Source organism: Anastrepha obliqua, chromosome 4 (genome assembly GCF_027943255.1).
Source record: "Anastrepha obliqua isolate idAnaObli1 chromosome 4, idAnaObli1_1.0, whole genome shotgun sequence".
NCBI classification, from domain to species: domain Eukaryota; kingdom Metazoa; phylum Arthropoda; class Insecta; order Diptera; family Tephritidae; genus Anastrepha; species Anastrepha obliqua.
In genome coordinates this window covers 70,099,104-70,122,872 of record NC_072895.1, presented here as the reverse complement: position 1 = coordinate 70,122,872, position 23,769 = coordinate 70,099,104, and the positions used below count along the sequence as shown (strand labels likewise).

General features: G+C 38.8%; 1 protein-coding gene across 3 annotated transcripts in view; it reads right to left on the bottom strand.

Moving 5' to 3' along the window:
- LOC129244908 (uncharacterized) overlaps positions 1-23,769 on the bottom strand; it is a 107,674-nt gene that overhangs the window by 42,120 nt on the left and 41,785 nt on the right. For all 3 annotated transcript variants that reach the window (XM_054882812.1, XM_054882813.1, XM_054882815.1), the window contains 3 exons: positions 15,101-15,981; positions 2,008-2,190; positions 230-1,899 (listed from right to left, as the gene is read on the bottom strand). In XM_054882812.1, coding sequence (XP_054738787.1) covers positions 230-1,899; positions 2,008-2,190; positions 15,101-15,881 — 2,634 coding nt within the window. In that variant the 5' untranslated portion in view covers positions 15,882-15,981. The remainder of the gene's footprint in view (positions 1-229; positions 1,900-2,007; positions 2,191-15,100; positions 15,982-23,769) is intronic.

Genomic DNA, 23,769 nt, shown 5'->3' with positions numbered 1-23,769 from the left:
TATCATGAGCTCCTTCCTTCAATCATTCTGTTTCTCTCCATCAACCCAAGTGAGTATTTAAATATATGTAGGTATGCTTGTATGTACAAGTATGTGACACTCTTTAAAGAATTAAACTTGATTGTATGTAATCTATGCAAAATACAACCGCAAGCTAAATGTAGCTACATTTTGTATGTCCCACACACGAAAAATGCTATACAAAAGGGGAGGAAAAAACAAAACTCACCGCAACTTCAAATTGGCGATTTGGGAATCCGTAAACATTGAAATTATCGTAAATTCCATCGAGTAATGCCGAGTCATCTGAATTAAGAGATGATTTGCTAACGTCAGCAGAAACACCTTCGCCAAAAAACTCCTCCGACGATGTGCTTGTTTTTCGTTGCATTGCTCTCGACAACGCTGACGTCGACGCTGACGATGACGATGATTTTGCTGTATGACTTCCGTGATTTAATAAACGACGATCATCAGACGGCGACATGGAATTTACGGGAGTGGTAGCAGCTGTTGTCTGCCAAGCCATTGTCGTGGGCATAGTGCTGATTGTTGTTGTTGTTGCTGGAGCAATGTTATCATTGTGGGCTGCCAACGAGGATGTTGCAGACGAAGTACGCGTGCGCAAATTGTTGCCATTATTATAAGCATTGTGATCCTTAAGCTTCTTGTGCTTCTTATGCGCGCGGTGATTGTGTTGCTGTTCTTGTTGTTGCTGCTGTTGTTTCTGATGTTGATGTTGTTTGCGTTTACGTTGTTGCTGTTGCTGCTGCTGATGGTGATGACGTTCACGTTGTCTGCCTCCATTAGCGTTGCTCTTGCCATTGCCTTTGTTGTTGTTGGCACTATTACCGTTCGCTATGGGTGCTGTAGCCAACAGTGCATCATCGTGACTTGGAGCTTTCTCGAGCCGTCTGGCATTTGATGTTGATGGTAATGGTGGTGATGCCGCTGGTTGAAAACGCTTTATTATTGCGAGATTATTGTTGTTGCTATTCTCCTGCTGGCGCTTACCCAGCTCCATTTCGTTTTCATGTTGTCTTCTCTTTTTATTGTTGTGATTTGAATTTTTATTTGTTTTATGTCTAGACGGCAAGTTTAAGCCTCTTCGTGACTCTGGCGGCGGGGATCTTCTTGAATCATCGCTACTTCTGCGATGGTTGCCAGTCGGCTCTTCGCTGACATCATCTAACCAATCATCAATATCACCATCATTATTTTCATTTTCATCGTTGTCATCAAGTTCACGGTCCTCAGAATCATCAGCACTGTCCTGGTTTTCTTCATCGTCTTCATCATTGAATTCATCATCGACATTATCTTGATTAAAAGTTCGGTGATGTCTGCTATTCGTTCTTACATTACTAAATATCTGTAGTCGTCGTTGGACGGGTTTCTCAGTATCATGTTCGGCATTGGCTGTTATCAAAAGTCTTCCCGGTTTCTCTACTCGTCTATTTAACTGAGGCTTCTGTTGGCTTTGACTTTGCATTGTAATCATTTTTCTTTGGTTTTGATTTTGCATTTGCATTTGGTGTTCGACACCTAAATTAACATTTGTAATTTCGCTACTTAAACTACGTATGTCGCGTGGCGACTTGTCTTCGACGAAGAATGTTGAGCCGCTGTTGGCTTCTATACCTGCTTTGCCACTTACAACACCATCACCACCACTACCACTGGCACCACTGACCGCACTGGTGCCATCACTTTCCAGCACAATGTGCCTGTTAAGCCGTAATTTTTCACTATGTGGTTCGTGTCCACGAAAAATCTTCTGTTGGCCTCGTTGTTTATGTCGCTTTGCCGCTCCGCATTCGGGCGCGCAAATGCATTTTGGTCGGCCTTTGCGCTTGACGCACTTCTTATTCCAACCGCATTGCATGCTCTTACAGCTCACTGAAATTGTGATGAGTGATTGAAAATTGATATAAATTCAAAATAAATGAAAATATGTATGCGACGACTTTGGTCAAGTGAGTTAAAATTTCACAGAGCTGTACTTACAAGCACAAGGTGAGCAGGTCATGCCATCACCAACGGTGGTTGCGAAAAAGAATTCCACATCAGTTACATCTCTGTCAGTGTAGAAGAGTTCCGGATACCGACAACACTCCACCTTTGTGCTGTTCCGTAAGTAAATTTCACTGCATTTGCCATTGCTTTGAGACGAATGCCAGCACGCGCCGGCTAGAAAGAAGAATAAATCGGATATATTAAGGAGAAATCAATCAATTAAAAAAAAAAAATTAAAAATCAAAAAATAGATAATATGCAAAACTTTAAATATTTTTATAGTTTCTTCTAGAAAACGAAGTACAATTTTGGAACTATGATTTGGGGATATGAGTAAATGGAAGATAAGGCAAAAGAAAAGCGCGACGATATCAAAGATCGCCAGTACGTAAAGCGTTCATCATAAAAAATGGAGAATGAAATCTTACAAATATTCAGTCTTTTAAAGTTCTTTCTAAGGAATGAAGTACGTAAGGACTGTGAGAAGAACAAAATTAAAGGACGATCAGACCATAGATCGCTTCTACACTTGTGATCGATGAGGGGCAGTTATAAGCACTTCCTCCAGGTACAATGTAAAAATCGTGTTTGGCGACTTCAACGCTAGAGGGGGAAAGGTCATTTCCTTCACGTTGAAGTTGATATACTGCTGCCCAGATACGAACTAATGCTAAGTTTCCACCGCAGCCGCTATCGTGTTCTCTGCCGCTATCGTGTTCTTAGCGCAAACACGAAACAAAACTCCTGTCAAATCCCATACAAAATTAAAACACAACTCCATACCTAAACTCACTTTTCAAAGCGTGTTTTGTGGGTTTGCGTCTAATTTGAAGCGTGTTTTGTTGGGTTTGCGTCTAATTTAATTATTAAGTGGTGGCAATGTTGCTCATTTTCCTCATTTATTATTGCATTCTTATCGAAACATGGCAACAATGATTGCAATTTGTCTTTGATTGACGGCCGCCGTAGCCGAGTGGGTTGGTGCGTGATCACCATTCGGAATTCACAGAGAGGTCGTTGGTTCGAATCTCGGTGAAAGCAAAATTAATAAAAACATTTTTCTAATAGCGGTCGCCCCTCGGCAGGCAATGGCAAACCTCCGAGTGTATTTCTGCCATGACAAAAATCTGCTCATAAACATATCATAAAACAAAATGAAATAAATGTATAAAAAAAAAAAATTTTTTTTGTGATTCGAACCAAGGATTTCGGATCGGAAGCCCACATTGCTAGCCGCTGGGCTATCGCGCTGTGCTGTCGCCGCAAAATAATGTATCATAAATCTGCTTACCATACCAAAGACCATACACTTTGCAAACACATTTCGGTGGAAACAGTTGACAGTTCTCCCAAACACAACTCCTGCAAACACGGTGTTTGCTTTTGGTGGGAACGTAATATAATAAAGTTTTTGACATCAGATTCAATGATCGAAAAGTTCGATATCAAATCAATCAGGTTGCGATAAACATACATCGTATTTTGCGTGTATGAATTTTCGGGTTTGACCAGCGGGCCAATATCTCAAGCTCTTAACGCTCACTAATTTTGGTTTATCTCTTATTTCTGCGAGTAATATAAAGAAATAGCAAATTCCGTACTCAAATCCCGGTAGCAATCGTAAGCCGCGCATTTTAGTTATATGACAACACAGGTGTCGAGAAATCTTACCTCATTGCTCGGGCGGATCGTTTTGTAGAGAATTACCCCCTGAGAGTAGTGAGCACTTTTTGTACTCGGATACTTCATGTGAGTACTCAAGAATTTTTGTTTTGAAAATACATGAATCATGCGGAAGTAGTAGCAAGTGGAGTTCTATAGTATCATTACCATAACTACAATCATGGGTAATAAGATGCGAAACTCTTTTATTTTGTGTGAGAACGCGCCCAGGAGCTCGTTTCAATACTTGGCAGTATTGCCACTCCCTGGGCTGATGAACAGCTGATAGTCAAAATGGCGGGCTGCCAGAAGTAAGCCACCAAAAATAACTGAAAGGTGTTAGTTTTTGTGGTAATTGAAAAATGTAGCGATTTAAAGATTTATATTTATTTGTTTGAAACTAACTTTTGTTAACTATTATTAATTTATAAAAAATTAAAGGTTATCTGCTTTAATTTATTCTGTTCGTTGTTTCACAATGTTTGCGTTGCTAAGCCAATAACTAAAATAAATTTAAGAAATATAATTTTAAAGAAAAATCTGTACACAAATATTCAATTCATTCTAAACCATTTTATTGATTTTGTTTATTTCGAAAAAATTGTGACATTACAAAGTTTTTAGTTTCAATTCGATATTGAAGTGCTGTGGGATACACAATATTTCTTGTTTTTCCATCTGGTGCGTGGACGAATAAATCAGAAGGGTTTCCGACACGTGAGCAAGCCACATGAAGCTGTCCATGTGAGAAGCATGGATTCTCCAAATTTAATCCACACACTTGTAACGATTGTCCTTGTGCTTTGTTAATAGTCATTGTGAAAGCGAGTCGCACCGGGAACTGTAAGCGTTTGAATTCAAATGTCATATCTTTCGGGATCATTGGGATACGTGGCAACATTACGTCTTCACCTTTGAATTTTCTAGTCAAAATTGTTGCCTCGATAACATTGTTCATCATTTTCTTGACTGAGAGTCTGCGAATTCAAGAATTCAGTTGAATAGTGGACAACCTCGTTTTAATTCTCCACAGTATCGATGGACTTATATGTTGTGGTTTCATTGGGTATTCCATGCTGAATGGTGAAGTTGATGGTATTGACATCGATGTTTTTGGTTGCTAATATAGCACGCGTACTGAGCCATTGATGGGTTTTGTAGTTTTGTGCAATGTTTGGGAAAACTTTTTGCACCAATTCGTCGATGCTTTCTGTGATCTTACAGAAGTTTGCTGGCAGGGTGATACATTGTGTAGATTCATCAATTTCCATTCGCCCATTTCTAATATCCAATAATTGTTTTTCAAAATTTCCAGCCAATGCATCCCGTTGTAGTTGTACACGCATGTTAGTTTTCAAAGTCAATTTCTGTAAATGACGCCATTAAATTCATCAGCGGGTGTTGAACGTGGTATAATGGGCAGTGTTTGTCGAAAATCACCAGACAATAAAATGAGTGCGCTACCAAAGATCCGTCTGTTTCCCCACAAATATCGCAGTATACGATCAACTGCTTCCATCTATGAACATGTCATATTCGTTTCCTCTGTGTAAAAATACAATCGGTTGAACGGGGCAGAAGTTGCTACTCTGCAGCGCCACCTGGTGGCGAGTGGCATCAATGAGCATATTCTACAAACCTTCTTCGTGGAAAAATACATATAATATATACGATGACTTTCGGCTGCTTTTTTCTTCATATTAAAATAATGAAGAAGAATTCCCCGCAAAAACACATTATTTGGCACGAAATTCGACATTTTCAAGTGTGGTAAAAATATTGTTGTTTACGCTTCAAATAAAAAACTTATACTGACGTTTGTGCCTTACGACAGTAGCTCTCCAATGAATGTTTGGAAATGTGGATCGATGGAATAATAATCAAGTTACGCCATCTGTTGTAAAACCGCACGAACTTATTCATAGTCCTATTATATACCAATTTTTATAATAATCGGTCCAGTAGTTTTTCAATTCATCGATGACATACAGACAAATATTCATTTTTATATAAAGGGTTTTTCAATAAGGGCGGGTAGATGTTGCAATGGAATAAAACAAGCTTTGTGTGAGTTATTGACAAAATTATTTTTTTATTTGAAAGGCGTATATATGCCCTTAAGTGTGGAATATGACATCATTCAAATGCCCGCCTCGGCTTCTTATGGTGGAACGGATCCGAGTGGTCCAATTTCCAATGACTCTTCCGCCTAGATCCGGCTGAATTTGAGCGATGGCCTGTGTTATGTTCACCTTTAGAGCATCGGTCGATTCTGGTTTATTTGCAAAGACCTGAGACTTCAAGAAACCCCACTGGAAAAAGTCTAGCGGGGTCAAATCGCATGACCTTGGTGGCCAATTCACATCATCCCTGCGAGAGATAACCTTACCCTCAAATCGTTCATGCAGAATGTCAGTCGTGGCGTTTGCTGTGTGGCACGTAGCGCCGTCCTGCTGGAACCACATGTCGTCTAGGTCCATATGGTTCAATATGGGCCATAAGAAATTGGTTATCATCGTTGTGTAGTGTGCGGTGTTGACGGTGACCGCCTCACCAACGGCGTTTTCAAAAAAGGACGGACCAATGACGCCGCCGGCCCAAAATCCACACCAAACTGTAACTTTTTGAGGATGCATTATCACCTGGTGAACCTCGTGTGGATTGGTGTCGTCCCATATACAATTTGTTTGTTAACACAGCCATTCATCCAAAAATGCGCCTCGTCACTAAAGATGATTTTTCGCCCAAAACTGGGGTTCTCTTCCAAACGATTCGAAGCCCAGTCAGCGAACAAACGGCGTTGTCTATGGTCATCAACTTTGAGCTCCTGGGTCAGTTGGATCTTGTACGGGTGTAGGCCTAAGTCCCGACGCAAAATTCGCCGAGTTGAAGTCTGCGAAAGGTCAAGTTCTTGTGCACGGCGAGGAATATACTGCCTCGGGTTCTGCTGTACACTTTCACGGACCGCGGCAATGTTCTCGGCTGATCTTGCGTTGCTTGAACGTATGGGTGTTGGCTGATTGTTTACTGACCCGGTCGTCTCAAATTTGGCCACCAAACGTTGAAGAGTCGACTTTGAAGGATCAGCACGTCTACCGAAAAATGGGCGCAATGCGCGCAACGTTTGCGTTAATGAACACTCATTTTGATAATAAAGTTTTATCATTTGAACGTGCTGTTCAATCGTGTAACTTGCCATGATGATTTGGCATAAACAACTGAATAATAAACAAAAGATTTGACAGATGTCACCAAAACAAAATGGCTGCCACAGGGCGCCAAAATCGACCCGCGCCAATTGAAAAACCCTTTATAAAGTTAAAAAAAAAATGCAATATTTTATGTATTTATTTATACTTACGTTTTTCGTGTTCATTACTTTATTATTATTATATTACTTTTGTATTTCATTTCTGAATAATCTCATTTAAATATCAATTTTTGAATTTTTTGCTTATTTATATATTTTATACTAATTGTAGTTATGTTTATTATATGTAGGTGTATACTGGTGGCTTAAGCCTATTGAACCGCGCACTAAATATTAACCTCAATGATTGTGTGGAAACTGAAAACTCCCAATTTTTGTTTAAAAAATACACCTTCAATGTTTATCCCTGCGTGGCATTAGTGCCAAAAATTGTAAAAAAATTCACATTTTTACAGCGCTCTCACTAGAAAAAATGTTCGCATCTAGTTATCATGACTACAATTTTAGATTCAAACGTATTCATTTCAGGTACCCCGTTGTTTATTCAAAAACAGTCCAACAGATTAGGGAGTTTTTTAAGGATGAGGCTGTCTATACTTTTGACAGTAGTGAGTCGAAAAAGCATATTTTTGGAAGCTGGTGCAACAACAGACGAAAAAAAAATATTGATAAATGTTTGATATTTAGAGCGACTCCAATTCCGGTCCGAAAAATATCCCGGCTGAAGAAAGGGAAGACCTTAAAGCTATAAAAAAGAGGTTTCCGTTGTGAGCTTTAGAATGAAACCGATAAGTAAGTATCGAGTACTTCTCTCCGATAGTTTTGTAGCATCCATACTTTTATTGAATGGCGACTACAGGGCGGTCCTCGTGCAGTATTTATGTACATCTAAAACATTGGGAGCAGGTCGTCCGTGTATCGCAACATGATCGATTTGGTGTAGAGTTTTTCATTGATAAGGAGGCAGCCACAGAGTTTGAAGGAACTTAAATATTTATTTTGTTTTTATTTTTGAAGGAAAACTTATGTATTAAAACTTTTCGTTGTGTTCACGTAAGCTTTGATCATTCAAGTTTCAAATGTATTTAAAGTGCAATAAAATAATACTATACGATTTTTTTGCTTCGAAATGGTGTTGATTCAAAATTTTGAGTAACATTTTATCTAGCGGTAGTTATGTAAATCAATATAATTTTTCACTTATACAAAATTTGGACCATTGTTGATTTTTATTGATGGTACACAGAGAACGCTAAGAAATGCGCAATTATTAAGCAAATGGTTAAGTTAGTTACGGACAAACAAAAATAGTCGTTAAACACTGAATACCAATTCATACAGGTAAAAAGTATTTCTGTCGACTTTGTGTGGCGTTAATAATAATTTTTTATTTGGTTTAACCACTTTTCCTTTTCTACCTAAATCACACAGACAAAGGACTAATAAACAAATAACTTTCAGCAACTTTGAGTCAGAAGTCGTAGCGAAGTCGTAAACAAGCATGAATGCGTGGTAATTAATTCCAGTGGGGAATAGCATTTGAATTAATCTCATAAAAACTCAAAATAACCCCTAAAAATGATGCAAATAGGCAATCGCTATATTTACGTGTAAATCTATTAACGATTCGGAGCATTCCGCATCATTTAAATTGCGTTGGCCGTTAAAGGAATTTATGCTTCAGATATATTAACATACATATGTACACACATACACTCACGCTACATGCTTAGCCATAAACCTTCCAAATAGACGTATTTAAGTACCTAGCTGTACCTTCTATGCTTTTTGATTTTCTTAATATAGGTCAGCCGATTTTTATGAGTTTAATTCAATAATAAAGGGCTTCTTTTCAGTTTTTGTTTTTTTGTTTTTTTTAGTTACGTTTTTGAATGTTCATCAGATATGGCTCCGTTAAGCAAAAACAAATATTTTAAAGTTGCGCTCGAAGCGGTTTCTTGATTTTATCCCACAGCTATCAAATGAAGGTTCTCTTTTACCTGAAGTTGATTTATTTATAATTCCACGAAAAATACATTTTTTATATGACTGATTTTTTTGCCCCATTTGGAAAATGCTTCTTCTTCTTCTTAATTGGCGCGATAACCGCTTACGCGATTTTGGCCGAGTTTAACAGAGCGCGCCAGTCGTTTCTTTCTCGTGCTAACCGGCGCCAATTGGACACACCAAGTGAAGCCAAGTCCTTCTCCACCTGATCTTTCCAACGCAGAGGAGGCCTTCCTCTTCCTCTACTACCACCAGCTGGTACCGCATCGAATACTTTCAAAGCCGGAGCGTTTGTATCCATTCGGACGACATGACCCAGCCAACGTAGCCGCTGGATCTTTATTCGCTGCGTTATGTCTATGTCGTCGTAAAGCTCATACAGCTCATCGTTCCATCGTCTGCGATATTCGCCGTTGCCAACGTGCAAAGGTCCAAAAATCTTACGCAGAATCTTTCTCTCGAACACTCCAAGCGTCGCTTCATCGGATGTTGACATCGTCCAAGCTTCTGCGCCATACGTCAGGACGGGCATGATGAGAGTCTTGTAGAGTGTTAGTTTTGTTCGTCGAGAGAGGACTTTACTGCTCAATTGCCTACTTAGTCCAAAGTAGCACTTGTTGGCAAGAGAGATTCTACGTTGGATTTCAAGGCTGACATTGTTATCGGTGTTAATGCTGGTTCCTAAATAAACGAAGTCCTTTACAACCTCGAATTTATAACTGTCTACAGTGACGTGGGTGCCGATACGCGAGCGCGCCGACTGTTTGTTTGAAGACAGGAGGTACTTCGTTTTGTCCTCGTTCACCACCAAACCCATTCGCTTTGCCTCTTTATCCAGCTTGGAGAAGGCAGAACTAACAGCGCGGTTGTTAAGGCCGATGATATCGATATCATCGGCATACACCAACAATTGTACGCTCTTATAAAATATTGTGCCTGAGCGATTAAGTTCTGCGGCTCGTACGATGCTCTCCAACATCAGGTTGAAGAAGTCACACGACAGCGAGTCACCCTGTCTGAAACCTCGTTTGGTATCAAACGGCTCGGAGAGGTCCTTCCCAATTCTGACGGCGGTACTGGTGTTGAGCAACGTCATCTTACATAGCCGTATTAGTTTTGCGGGGATACCAAATTCAGACATCGCGGCATACAGGTAACTTCTTTCCGTACTGTCGAATGCAGCTTTGAAGTCGACGAAAAGGTGGTGTGTGTCGATTCTCCTTTCATGGGTCTTTTCCAAGATTTGGCGTATTGAGAATATTTGGTCGATGGTAGACTTTCCAGGTCTGAAGCCACACTGATAAGGTCCAATCAGTTGGTTGACGGTGGGCTTCAGCTTTTCACACAATACGCTCGCTAGAACCTTATAGGCGATATTTAGAAGACTAATCCCGCGGTAATTGGCACAAATTGCAGGGTCGCCCTTCTTATGGATTGGGCAGAGCACACTTAAATTCCAATCGGCAGGCATGCTTTCATCCGACCATATTTTGCATAGGAGCTGATGCATGCACCTTACCAGCTCCTCGCCGCCATGTTTGAATAGCTCAGCCGGCAGTCCGTCGGCGCCCGCGGCTTTGTTGTTCTGTAGCCGCGATATTGCTATTCTCACCTCGTCTCGGTCGGGCAACGGAACTACAATTCCGTCGTCATCGATTGGGGTATCGGGATCTTCACATTCTCTACGACATGCGCAGCTGTCACTGTTTAACAGGTTCGAGAAGTGTTCCCTCCATAATTTAAGATTGCTCTGTACGTCAGTCACCAGATCGCCGTCTTTGTTCTTACAGGAAAATGCCCCGGTCTTAAAACATTCTGTAAGCCGCCGAACTTTCTGGTAAAATTTTCGGGCGTTGTTCCTGTTGGCCAGCATCTCAAGCTCCTCTCACTCACGTATTTCGGCCTCTCGTTTCTTCTGTCGGATAATACGTCTCTCTTCCTTTTTCAGCTCTCTGTAGCGATCCCACATGGCTCGCGTTGCGCCCGATCGCAGCGTAGCTCTATAGGCGGCATCCTTTCTTTCTGCGGCAGCATGACATTCCCCATCCGATTTCTTCTTCGGTGACGGTACGTAGAGAACGAGAAATGTTGCTCCATTGCTCGTGCATGCCGGTTTGTTGGGAAGTGCTCTCTGAGAGCAGGAGTGAGAGTCGAGTGGCGAATCTTCTGGCTGTCTGTTGTGATTGCAGCTTTTCGATGTCGAACATTCTTTGCGTAGGTAGATGTACGTTTTTTGCTGCACAGAGGCGTGTGCGCAGTTTGGCTGCAACAAGGTAATGATCCGAGTCAATGTTGGGTCCTCGGATCGTACGTACATCTAATACACTAGAAGCGTGTCTTCCATCTATCACAACATGATCGATCTGGTTTCGCGCTTTTCGATCAGGGGACAGCCAGGTTGCTTGGTGGATTTTTTTATGCTGGAATCTGGTGCTGCAGACTACCATGTTTCGGGCCCCGGCGAAGTCGATCAGCCTCTGTCCGTTACCGGATGTTTCGTTATGCAGGCTGAATTTTCCGACTGTGGGACCAAAAATTCCTTCCTTGCCCACCCTGGCGTTGAAGTCGCCAATCACGATTTTTATGTCGTGGCGGGGGCAGTGCTCATACGAACGCTCCAAGCGCTCATAGAAGGAATCTTTGGTCGCATCGTCCTTCTCTTCCGTCGGGGCGTGGGCGCAAATTAGCGATATGTTAAAAAAACGTGCCTTGATGCGGATTATTGCGAGACGCTCGTCCACCGGAGTGAACGACAGTACTTGGCGACGAAGTCTCTCTCCCACAACAAATCCGACACCGAATTTGCGCTCCTTTACATGGCAGCTGTAGTAGACGTCGCAAGGTCCTATGGTTTTCTTGCCTTGCCCCGTCCATCGCATCTCTTGGATGGCAGTGATGTCAGCCTTTGCTCTTACGAGGACATCAACCAGCCGGGCAGAGGCACCTTCCCCATTAAGGGACCGGACATTCCAGGTGCATGCCCTCAAATCGTATTCCTTATTTCGTTTGCAGGGGTCGTCATCAGTTTTGGAAGTTCTCATCCGAGGCTTTGTTGCTGTTTTGGAAAATGCTTAGGAAAATGCTTAGGTAGGGGAAAAGTGGTGTAAAGTTGATCATCTTTGGGGCTTACTTCAGTATCTGGGGTATGAATTTACTACTCTGCCGTTAAGCAATCAATATGACAATAAAATCGCCAGAGTATATGCCAAATTGTTTAATTTGGACAACTTAGAGAAGGAAAAGTAAAAGACCTAAACGTAAAATTTCATACTAAAGCGAGCCTACACGACATGCCAGCTGATTTTTTGTTGTTATTGCTCTAGCGATCTCGCCTTCTATGAATTCGCCTTTTTTCATATTCTAGCACAGTAAGAAACTTCGCAAAGCGGCTAGTAATTGCGGCAACAGCAAATGAGATATTAAAAAAAATATAAATTCGCCTTGACACCAGATGTTAAGACAGAACAATTCGAGACTGATGTCGCCAGAAGATACCACGTACCAAATCTACAAATTACGATAGTTGTTAAATAAGACGATTTGAATACTGAAGGTGGCGTCTTCCTAAAACAGTTACTTTATTTTTCGCCATTTTGACAAGTCTAACGTCAGGCTCCTTTAGAAAACAAAACAAACAAAAGTAGAATAAATTACATGTTTGTGAAAATCCAGTGAGTGGCTTGGCAATACTGTGATTTGTGAAATTAAAAAAGTATTTTAAATTGTGAATCACAAATTAATATAAAGCCTCCAAATGCAGGTTTTGCGTTTTTATGCGGAAGTTGCCGTGGCAGGAAAGTATGTGTGTGTGCATATAATTTACAGCTATTAAAATTTCACGATATTCTATTCATTAGTTCCTGAGTTATTGTGCTTAGAGTGACGCTACTTTTGTTATTTTCAAAACAATGGATCAAAAAGAATTTTGTGTTTTAATTTTTTCCATCAAAAGGTTTTTAAAATGCCGTTCAAGCTTGAAAAGTGTTATGAGGACTCCGCTCCATCAGAAACATCAATAAAACGATGGTTTGCTGACTTCAAACGCGGTCGTAGAGACACCAATGATATACAACGCAGTGAAAGTCCAAATGAGGCAGTAAAGCGGTCGCTCCTCAGCAGGCAATGGTAAACCTCCGAATGTATTTCTACCATGAAAAAGCTCTGCATAAAAAAATATGTGCCGTTCGGAATCGGCTTAAAACTGTAGTTTGGCTGCCGGAATTTTTGCACTTCTTTAACAGTAAATATAATCCTAGTATTTTTGATTGTGGAAAGCAGAAGCTTAAAAGTAATATTAAAATGTGTTCGAAAACGAATTCTCAAAAATACAGCTGGAAGTCGATGGGAGCGGTTCGTTTCTACGCAAACAAGTTCGTAAAACAAAGCAATATTTCGGTTGGCCTTCAACAAATTGTAGTGATTGGAGAAAAAATATCCTATTCGAAGGTACAAATTTTATCCCTGAGGACACAACATTCGAAGTTTTGTTGACCCATTTTATTTTCATAGAAAAATTTAGAATTTTATACAAAAAAATTTTCCAACTGTAGCCAAAAAAGATACGGTTTAAATTTTTTCCTAACTAATTCTAACAGATATTTCCTATTAGAGGAAAAGCAAAACGATTTTCGATTGATTTTGACTTTCTTCCACCTAACTTTATATACTCGTAAGTGATAAACGTTTAAAAGGAGAAAGAGTACTGACGTTCTACATTCGTATGTATAAGTATATAAAGAGTTTTCCAATAACAGCTGTTACAGGTGAATGGATTGCGCTATCGAGAGATGATTAACGATTTTTTATGGCCGGAGTTGGATGGTATTGATCTGGACAACGTTTATTTTCAACAAGACGGCGCTACGTGCCACACAAGCAACGAAACCATTGATCTTTTACGGAAAAAGTTTTCGAACCGTGTTTTCTCTCGAAGAGGTGATCACAATTGCCCACCGAGATCTTGTGATTTAACACCTTGTGACTTTTTTTCTTTGGGGCCACGCGAAAGAGAAGGTCTACGCCAACAGCCCAGGGTCGATTTAAGACCTCAAAGATGGAATTCGTGAGGCTATCAAGAACATAGGGCAGCCACTTTGCAATTCGATTATGGAAAATTTGATGAAAAGGATATTGTCCTGTAAGCTTTGTCGTGGTGGTCATTTTCCTGATGTTATTTTCCACTATTAACGGCCTCTTTATAATGAAATAAACATCCGATCATTTATATTAAAAAATAACATTTTTCTTTGAATATCAAAATAACACCTCTAATTAAAAAACTCTATAGTAAACTCTTTCTTGATCCGCGAATTATTGGAATTTAGTGTCATTTTATTTACACAAACTTCGACTTTTTAAGGCCAATTAATTGCTTAAATAATCGATTAATTTATGTTTGACATCTCGAATTTCAAAAACTGTTAAAAAAAGTATGGGGCATTTCAGAAAAGGCAGGTCCTAACAATGGAAAATACTGGAACTCAGAATAAAATACCAAAAGGTGACTAACAATCCGGGTAGAATGACTGCCTGACGCCAGTTTTGACGAAGCATTTGACTGACAGCTATGCGAATTGTTTATACTGAACATGTGTTATATAAAAAAAAATTAAAAAGTTAAAGAGAGGTCTAGAATTGTCTGCAGCAATTAAGTTTTACAAATCACTTCACAGAATTATATACACCTTGTCTTCGTATTTCCATTCCTATTTTCATTATTGTGCCCACAATTATTGAAATTCTTATGCGTATTCGAATTTTTCAGTATTCGTATCAATATTTTCATTCGTATTCTCAATGTTATCGAATTTGTATTGGGTTCGTACTGAAATTTTTATCCGCACTCTTCACCTGAGTGTTTGAACTCGTATTCATTTTAGTATTCGTTTATCGTTATGTGTTTTGATACTAAGATACTCACTCAGAAAGTTGCGGTATATTCTAAACCAAATCATCTCTAAAAACCTCATCATTAAATCCCGCCCTCTTCCACCTGCAATATTTTGCTAATGCTTCAAACTTATCTACTTACGCACTTATGGTATGTATGAGTATTTGTCTAGATGACATAAAAGCTGCAAATCAGTTAAGATATCAACGCCACTCATTGCTTAAGATGTTACAGCGACATACGCAGCCTCACACATACACACTCACATTTGAATTATATGTAGTGCATGCATTCTCATAACATTGATTACTCACCATCCACTAGAGGCGGCGTGTTGAATGCCAATGCCATAAATAATATTGCCGCCAGTGTTGAGAGCACATTAATGCGTCCATTGCTGGCGGCTGATGATGCGTGTCGTTGCACAATTGTTGTTGCTTTTGTTGAGAGCCGCGCGACCACCGGCGATAAATCTTGCCAATTGCTGTCATTGCAGCGACGGCTGCCGTGATTGCTGTTACGTCTGCTTTGATTACGCGCTAAATCTACTATTTGTTGTTGTTGTTGCAGCTGTAGCCGATTTTGCTGATGTCGCCAATAATGGAGCGTAGCTGTTTGGCATCGCCTGGTTGACACTTTATCATAATTTCGCTGTTCATGGCTCGTGTCATCAAAGTTTCCAACGACATCTTCAGAGCTTTGCGTTAGCGCCACATTACCGCAAATGCGGCTGTGGCTGTGGTTGTGTTTGCATGTATGGCAAGAAGATTGCGTCAGTAGATTGCCGACAAACAAAATAAAGAATTTTAAAATTAATTTAATTTCATATGTAATTCGATTAGTGTTGATTATTTGATTAATTGCATTATTTAATGTATTTTTGGCATCGATGCAATTGACCACCATCACCTCCTTTTCTGATTCCTCAATTGCAGTGAGCTTCAATTGTGGATGCTGCATTTCGTTTGCATTCGAATTGAGCATTTGCGTGAAGTATCTGCGTTTGTATTTGTAATTCGATTTGAGAAATGTCAGTGTATGCGTTGTATTTGTTGTGTTTGTAATTGATTTCATCACTGCTGCATATTTGCACATTTTCACTTGTTTTCAATTTATATGATTTTCGATAGTTTATAGGGTATTTTTCGTGATCCGCTTGAGAAGGGACATTTCAAGGTTGTTGTTTGTTGTTGCACTGTAAAGTGATAAAAAAGGAAAATGTTACTATTGCCTTTGCAGAATCGGCATTAAATTCTGAAAAGTAAAATATTTAACTAAGAGTGATTGGTTATGTAGTAATTTTGTCCCACAGTTTTATACCGCCTCCAAGCAATAAATGTTTTATGAGAAGTTTTGGCAAGGCAGCAATTCACTCAGAGACTCTATCATTTAAAGTTTCATGTCAACCGTATTGAGAGGATTATATGATACCATTCACCGCATTGGTCGGATCTTTCGCTATGCGTTTTCTGGCAGTATCCTAAGCTGAAATCTACATTGAAAGGAGAAAGATTTAGGGTATTTGAAGTTGTGAAAGAGAAATCGGTCTATATTTTGAAGGAGCTGACAGAAAAAAACGTTCAGCATTATTTCGAACAGTAGAAGATTCGCACGGAGCGTTGTAGGGATAGAGGTGGTGTATATGGAAGGTCATAAAAGGCAAAATTTATGAAATAGAACTAAAATGTTTCACAGAATCAATCTAATTATTTAATAGCCACATCTCATAAACCAAATTTATTAGAATGAAGTGAGGAAGAGATTTAGTGATGTCTACCAGTATTTTTCTCCGTCCGTCTATCTGAACACCGTATAACACGGGCATAATAGTGCGCACACTGACCGACGTATTGTAGCTCCTAGAGAACACAAAATTGAGCACAACTTATCCCGTTGAAAACAACTGCGTTCTTTTAGTTAAATATTTACACAATACATCGGTTTGTATGTGCTTGTGTTTGGTTGTATCGACACAATGTTGCCATTGATATTTTTGCTTACATACTTTTACACACATCCGCCTTATCAGTTACAATTTTTCATTGTTTAATAAACCAAAGCCAAAAACCAACAGATGCAAAGAGTGCAACATTGTAAATGATTTCGAAATGTACTGTTTGGCAACACTGTGTGGTAAGAGAGCAATCCTGAGAGGAATTTTTAAAAATCCTGCAATAAAATCTACGATACGGAAGGAAGTAATTTTTCCTTTACATGGGGTTCTCATTAGTTTGATCGTAACAGCGTTTACGTGACTGTTTGCAGCATAACCCTTGTTTACTTTCCATGTAACGGTAATTTTATCTACAGTACCAATATACCATAGCCACCAAGTTTATCAAATATAAGTTTGTCTTCTCTGATGTATAAACATTTGTCTCTATATATCTGGGGCGTAGGCATTGGAAAAGGGGGCGAGGTATCTCCCGTAAAAAAGTAAAAGTTATTTTTTGCAAACCGCTAATGCTAAAGTATTGGAATTTAGCAGAAGTCCATATATGTATGTATTTATCATCAACATTCCATTCTAATATCGAAGACAGGAACGTTTTGGGGAGAAGAATATAACACTTCTCTTAAAAACCGAATATCAAAACATTTTGTCCGAGAATTTTTATGATAATATTGCAAATGCTGTTCTAGCCTAGAACTATAATGCAGTTTACCAAAAATGCCCTATTTTATTTGAGAGAGCCCTCATATGCTAATAAGTTCTTTCACATATACAATATAAGCACCCTCTAAACCAACTCTAAATGGACATTTTTTCATATGGAATAGAGGTGAAACAAATAGAAGTGTATTCCAATTTTTTATTTAAAAAATAAAAAAAATAAATAACTGGTGCGTACACTTCTGTTAGATGCTTGGCCGAGCTCCTCTTCCTATTTTTGGTGTGCGTGTTGATGTTGTTCCACAAATGGAGGGACCTACAGTTTCAAGCCGACTCCGAAGGGCAGATATTTTTATGAGGAGCTTTTTCATGGCAGAAATACACTCAGAGGTTTGCCATTGCCTGCTGAGGAGCGACCGCTATTAGAAAAATGTTTTTATTAAATTTGCTTTCACCGAGATTCGAACCAACGATCTCTCTGTGAATTCCAAATGGTAATCACGCACCAACTCACCAATTTTTTATTTACTTTTAATAATATTGATGCTAGCGATCAATCTATAATAAATAAATAAACTAAAATAAATCTTAGTAATAAAAAAAATCAATTACTCTAAGCTCCTCGAATTAATCTACCGTCAGTGAGTCAAATCTCTCACTGACTGGTTTCAGTAGTTACTAAGTCAATCATTCTAAGGAATGATATATAAAACAGAACATACGACCATTGCAAAATATCAGAAAATATGCCTCATTCCGCCCAGTTTCAGTTTAATGATAAATCCGTCTCCCCTCGTTCAGAAGTAGTTAAATTATTTGCGGAATTATTCAAATCGAACTTCATTCGAGACGACGCTGACTCGTTTTCTTCTTGCCAAGCTTATCAACCCTTCGCCCATTGAAACCTTTCTTCTCTGGAAATCAAAAATGGAATCATGGGCTTAAAAGCTGCTGTGCACACGAATGGGACGATAGGATTCCCGTGTTTTTTCTCAAAATTTCACCGGCCATTGTTACTCCTCTCAAAATAATTTTTAATAAATCATTATCTTTAGGAGATTTTATTGCAACTGTTATCCTAATTTTGTGTAATTAATTTGGTAATTAAAGTCGGTTTCGAAGCTATGAACAAACTTTTTGAAAGAATTATTAAAGAAAATATGTACTTTGCTACTAAATGTTTAGTGGAATTGTCAGTGGTAGGTCTACAGTTTCCAACTTAGCTGCTTTTGGTGAATATTATTTTATAATTATCGCCGATGGAGCCCAACCCGACTGTACTCGTATTTACACAGATTTGTCTAAAGCGCTAGATAAAGTTTCTAGTAAAATTTTATTGTGTTAATTAGTCTCGCTGGATTTTCTTCCATTGGTTCAAATTTTACTTATGCAATAATAACCAAGGTGATATTCTATGACCTCCACCGTTTGATTTATTTATTAATGTCATTGTTAACAGTTTTTTAATTGTCAATTTCTTCTATGTGCAGTTGGCTCAAAAAGATCTCCTAAAATAAGAGGCTCAGATGATATTCTTAGGCTGGAATAAGATGTCAATGCATTCGTTCGTTGGTGCTGTAACTCTCGTATCTCTTTGAGTATAACGAAATAATTTCATATTACTTTCACCAAAGATACATAGCACTGGCAACACAATGGACCCTATGGGTCTAAGTGAGATCTTTTTACACATCATCCAGCACTGCCTAACCCAACCTTCATAATGTTTTCCGACCGTCTTATGGCGTTGTTATTATTACTGTTCTTCTTCAATATGTTAAACGGATAAAAGAATAGATGTAAGTTTTTACTTCCATTTTTTATTCAATAGCTCTACTAACTCTGCTGTATCTATTTTGTACTCCATCTTAGGTTTTGTGTGGCATAATAGCTCTAAATTCTCGGATATTAGGTTATCTTCTTTCATTCGTTCTTACGTAGTTAGAATATGCAACATTTATCTGGAGATCTTGACATCAATTTGCAATTGTGCATTTCCATGTGAAGTAGTCCAAGTATTTTGGGCACCTTCGTAGATTTTATCAACATTGATTTATTTGTAGGCTTGAGTATAATAAGAAATTAAAAAATAATATTACAAAAAATGTATAATTTTGTAATTTATTCAATGTAGAAAATGTTAGTAAAAAGTTTTTTAAAGTAAAATATCTTTGGTTCTTCTATAATTTTGTAATTTATTCAATGTAGAAAATGTTAGTAAAAAGTTTTTTAAAGTAAAATATCTTTGGTTCTTCTTAAAACTTTAACATTTTTTAGTATAAAATATATTTTTACGAAAAAGTGTTTTTTCATTTTCGTATATTACGTCCGTCTGCAAAAGTCGATCTAAGTCCAAGGGGTGTTTTCCAAAAATGATAAAGAGAATTTGTTCCCAAAAATTTGAAATTTGCCAAAAAAATTATTTTTAAAAAGTATCTATATACGCTCGGGAGCATAGGGATTCGACAATACATTTGCAGCGTACATGATTCTGGGCTATTGCTTTTCCATACTTTGCCGTCCCATGCGATGTCGGTATTTGCTAGTTCGCACAACATCGACCCTTTCCAAGTGACCGCCGACCGCGATCTCTGCTCTTTTGCGGTTTCCAGTCCAGTGCCTTCTCGTGATGCTATCTGGTGGTTTTCTAAGCGTGCGACCTTTCCATCACCACTTTCTGCATTTGTATTACAGTGCGTCGTTGCTGATGGTGTTCGGCCAGAATAACCAAATATATTTCACCTTAAAGAACTCTATACAAAATTTTTAATTAATCAAATTTTTTTAGTAATTTAGAAAATCATATTATTAACTTTCATAGGTTATAAAAACTACATTTTTGGCTTACTAAATAAGAAATAAAATAAAAGTATATATTCACAAAAAAACTTCATTAAACATTTGATATCGCTAAGCATAACATTGAAAATTGATATCGAAAAATCCAGGCTTCCTCTTGCTTATAAGATACATCTACATATATGTATTTTCCAACCTGCTATTGTGTTATTTCGATACACGGATCTAATTCATAGTTTACGGCCAAGCCCCGTCATACTCAGCATATCCGTGTACAACCATATATCTGCATATGGACAAAGTTTACAATACCTAGTTAAAATTTGTAATTAAAGAATTACTAAATTTATATATTTCGATTAACCCACAACGATAATTTTTTTTTCAATATTTTTGGTTCGATATCGGCAAGAAAAATACCAGTAAAAATAAAATTCCAACATTTCGCTGAAATTCTCAATCATATATATTGGCTTTACAACAAAAATTAAAACGGACGCAAGCGAATATGGATGTGTGAGCATATAACAAACATAAGCATGTAGATACATGTGTTGTTTAGCAAATACCACGCTTTGGCATTGCGAAAGCATTTTGAAGGCAGCAGCGTAGCCAGTGAAAGAGACGCGAAAGCAGTAAAATATTGAAGCAAAAGCAAAACAAAAATCCAAAGTCTGAATCATAACAAGTATGTGCCAGTACATGCGAAGGTATGCATGCGCTTGAAACAGCCAGGTTAAAAATAGGAACAACGTGCGGCAAAAGTGCGCTCATTGGCGGCCGGTAACATTTTTGGAATGCCATAAACCAAGCGTTCACAATCCAGTCGAAATGAGGAGGCGAATAGCCATCGGACAACCAACGGACATAGCTCAGCCAGCAGGCTACTTGGTGGGGGGAAGGCGAGTAACGTGTAAGGAGGGAAGAGGTACATGTAAATACAGACGCATGTGGGCTGAATGTTGTACTTACAGACATACTTACATAAGCACATATCCGTCAGCCAACGACTCAGTCAGCTAGCCAGCCAGCTATGTAGCTAGCCATGCAATCAACCAACCAACCAGCCAGCCAGCCAGCTAGCCGACTGGTGCTATGTTTATATGGTCTACTGGATGGCCTACGTATAATCATTGGCGCGTGCTCAAATGCGTTGGTGTTGGTGACTAAGTAGATGCGTGCGTGTGCACCAACAATACCAACTTGGCGTGTTGCTGCTGTATGCTTCGCATTAATGCAATAATTTTCGGTATTTTCCAAGAAAGCTGCTTGGCCAGCACGTTATCGTCATCTTGCTGCGACTTATGCCCAACCAATTGCCTGCGCACCCGCCTGTCGCCGCTATCGCCACAGTAGGTCCTTAATTGTTTACGAGGAAATGTAAAAGTGTGCATTTCAGCTTCATTATCAGAATCGAATGCGAATGGCGCAACGCCTTATGACTGAGGTAGGCTGACTGACTGCTGGCTGCCTGGCTTGTTTCCTAGTTCATAGACTGTTCGGCTGGCAGCGGGCATTGGTCAAAGCCTTACGCACCAACCGCAGCTGCTACAGTATCCGCGGTCATTCAGCGCCAAAACAAGTCAACCGGCCAAACAACCGACCGACCGGCCGGCCTTTAGACCGGTTGGCCGTTCACTAGTCGCGAAATTTTTTGCGTTGGCGCGAAAAATGCAATTACAAAAAAAAAAAAAAACAGCAACAACAAAAAAAAAAACAAGAGTAAATGCGTTTCGCGTATTAATGCACATGTGCGTGTGGTTAAGTGTGTGGGCCGTTGATGACGTCGTTGATGTGGCTATTTTTGTCACAACCATTTGAACTTTACTGCTTGTTATTGTTACAGTTGCATGACTATGTGTCTCGCTGTGGCACGCACGTATGCCCTTGGCAACTCTTTATTGCGGCATTTAGTTGCAGTTGCATGACTTGGGATTTCCTTTCCTCCTCGCTCCCACCGACCTTTAATAGCGCAGACTTACTGACTTTATAGTGAGCTCCCAATACGAGTATTATAGCAAATATACACACATACATATATTCTTTTTCTTCTATGTTTTTGTTGGACCGTACATAGAGCTATACTAAATTGAAACATCATTATGCGCCAACATGCGTAGCTATATGTACATAATCACATACATACATATGCATATATGCTTACATACATACTTTAGTCGGAATAAATTTGTAACATTTTGAAAATTCTTATAAGTAGGAGAAAAAACAAGACGCAAGAAAATTATATTAATAAGTATTCGTATTTCGAGTTGGTGTGAACAGAAAAAAATTACTGAGTGAAACGGACGTACATACATATGTACATATGTTTGTATGTAGCTGAGTCATTCCTTTTAGAAAGACGGGAAACTAGAGATGCTGGAGCAAAGTAATAGTTGATACGGATGTCTGAGGCCATTATTGATAATCGTGATAGAGCTGGATATTTCTTTCGTTTTAAGCCAGATCTCAGCCCTCCTCATAACACCCGCACGTTTAATGGAACTTTGACAGCGATTATTGATTATTGACTGTAGATTATTGATTATAATTAAATGAGCCGCCCCATTTACCTGATACTTTTATACGTAAATCTAGCGTGACACTTGCAATCCTCCACTGCCTAATGAAATAATGGAGAAATGTCCTACAGAGTAACGTGATATATGTGTATATGTATATACTTGTATATATGATAGAAAAAAATGGTCCTAATAGTGACCCCTCGTCAGGCAATGGCAAACCTCCGAGTGTACATATATATACTGTGTACTCTCTTCTAGTAGGACAAAAATCCTTGAGGATTTTAAAACTTTTCTCTTCTGAGCGAACAATCCTCCCATAACAGCACGCGGTCACTTTTTTTCCTCGCCAAAGATATTTTAATTCTCTCATAAACTTATAAACTCTGCCAAAATCTATAAATTTGTTAGATGTTGTTTATTTCATTTACGAAGCGTGGGAGCCAGTGAGTCCACAGATAGTGAAAAATTGTTTAGGGACAGCTGATGTTTAGAAGCCAAACTTCCCAATGAAGATGGGACGGTTACACCGCAGAAGATGAGCTTTCACTATTGGTAGTTGCTCAGTTCACCAACATTATTAATGAAGCTCATACACAAATTAAAGTTGACGCCAAAACGGTCTTAATTTAAGTAATCAAGTTTTCATAAATGATGAAGAAGCATAAAATATCAATACTGAAGCTGCAACTCTCGCTGGCCAACTCTAACATCTGAAGATGAACTAGAAAATGAGATTGATGACCAGTTAACTTCTCATAACAAAATTTATTCTTTATCAAACCGAGGCTCACTTTAATTCCCTGCAATCTTCAACTAGCCGCTCCTATTTCAAAGCTAAATACATAAAATGCAGCGAAAGCAAAGAAACAAGTCAAATATTTTACCTAAATACATATATATTGGGTAGTCGAAAAAGTCTTTTCGTATTTCTAATCAAACTTCAACTCATTTTTTTTTATATTTATAATGAACTTTATTAAACCAAATATGTACCATTGTGTCGACCACTTGTTGCCATTTTTCTTATAGAGACATTATTCCATCA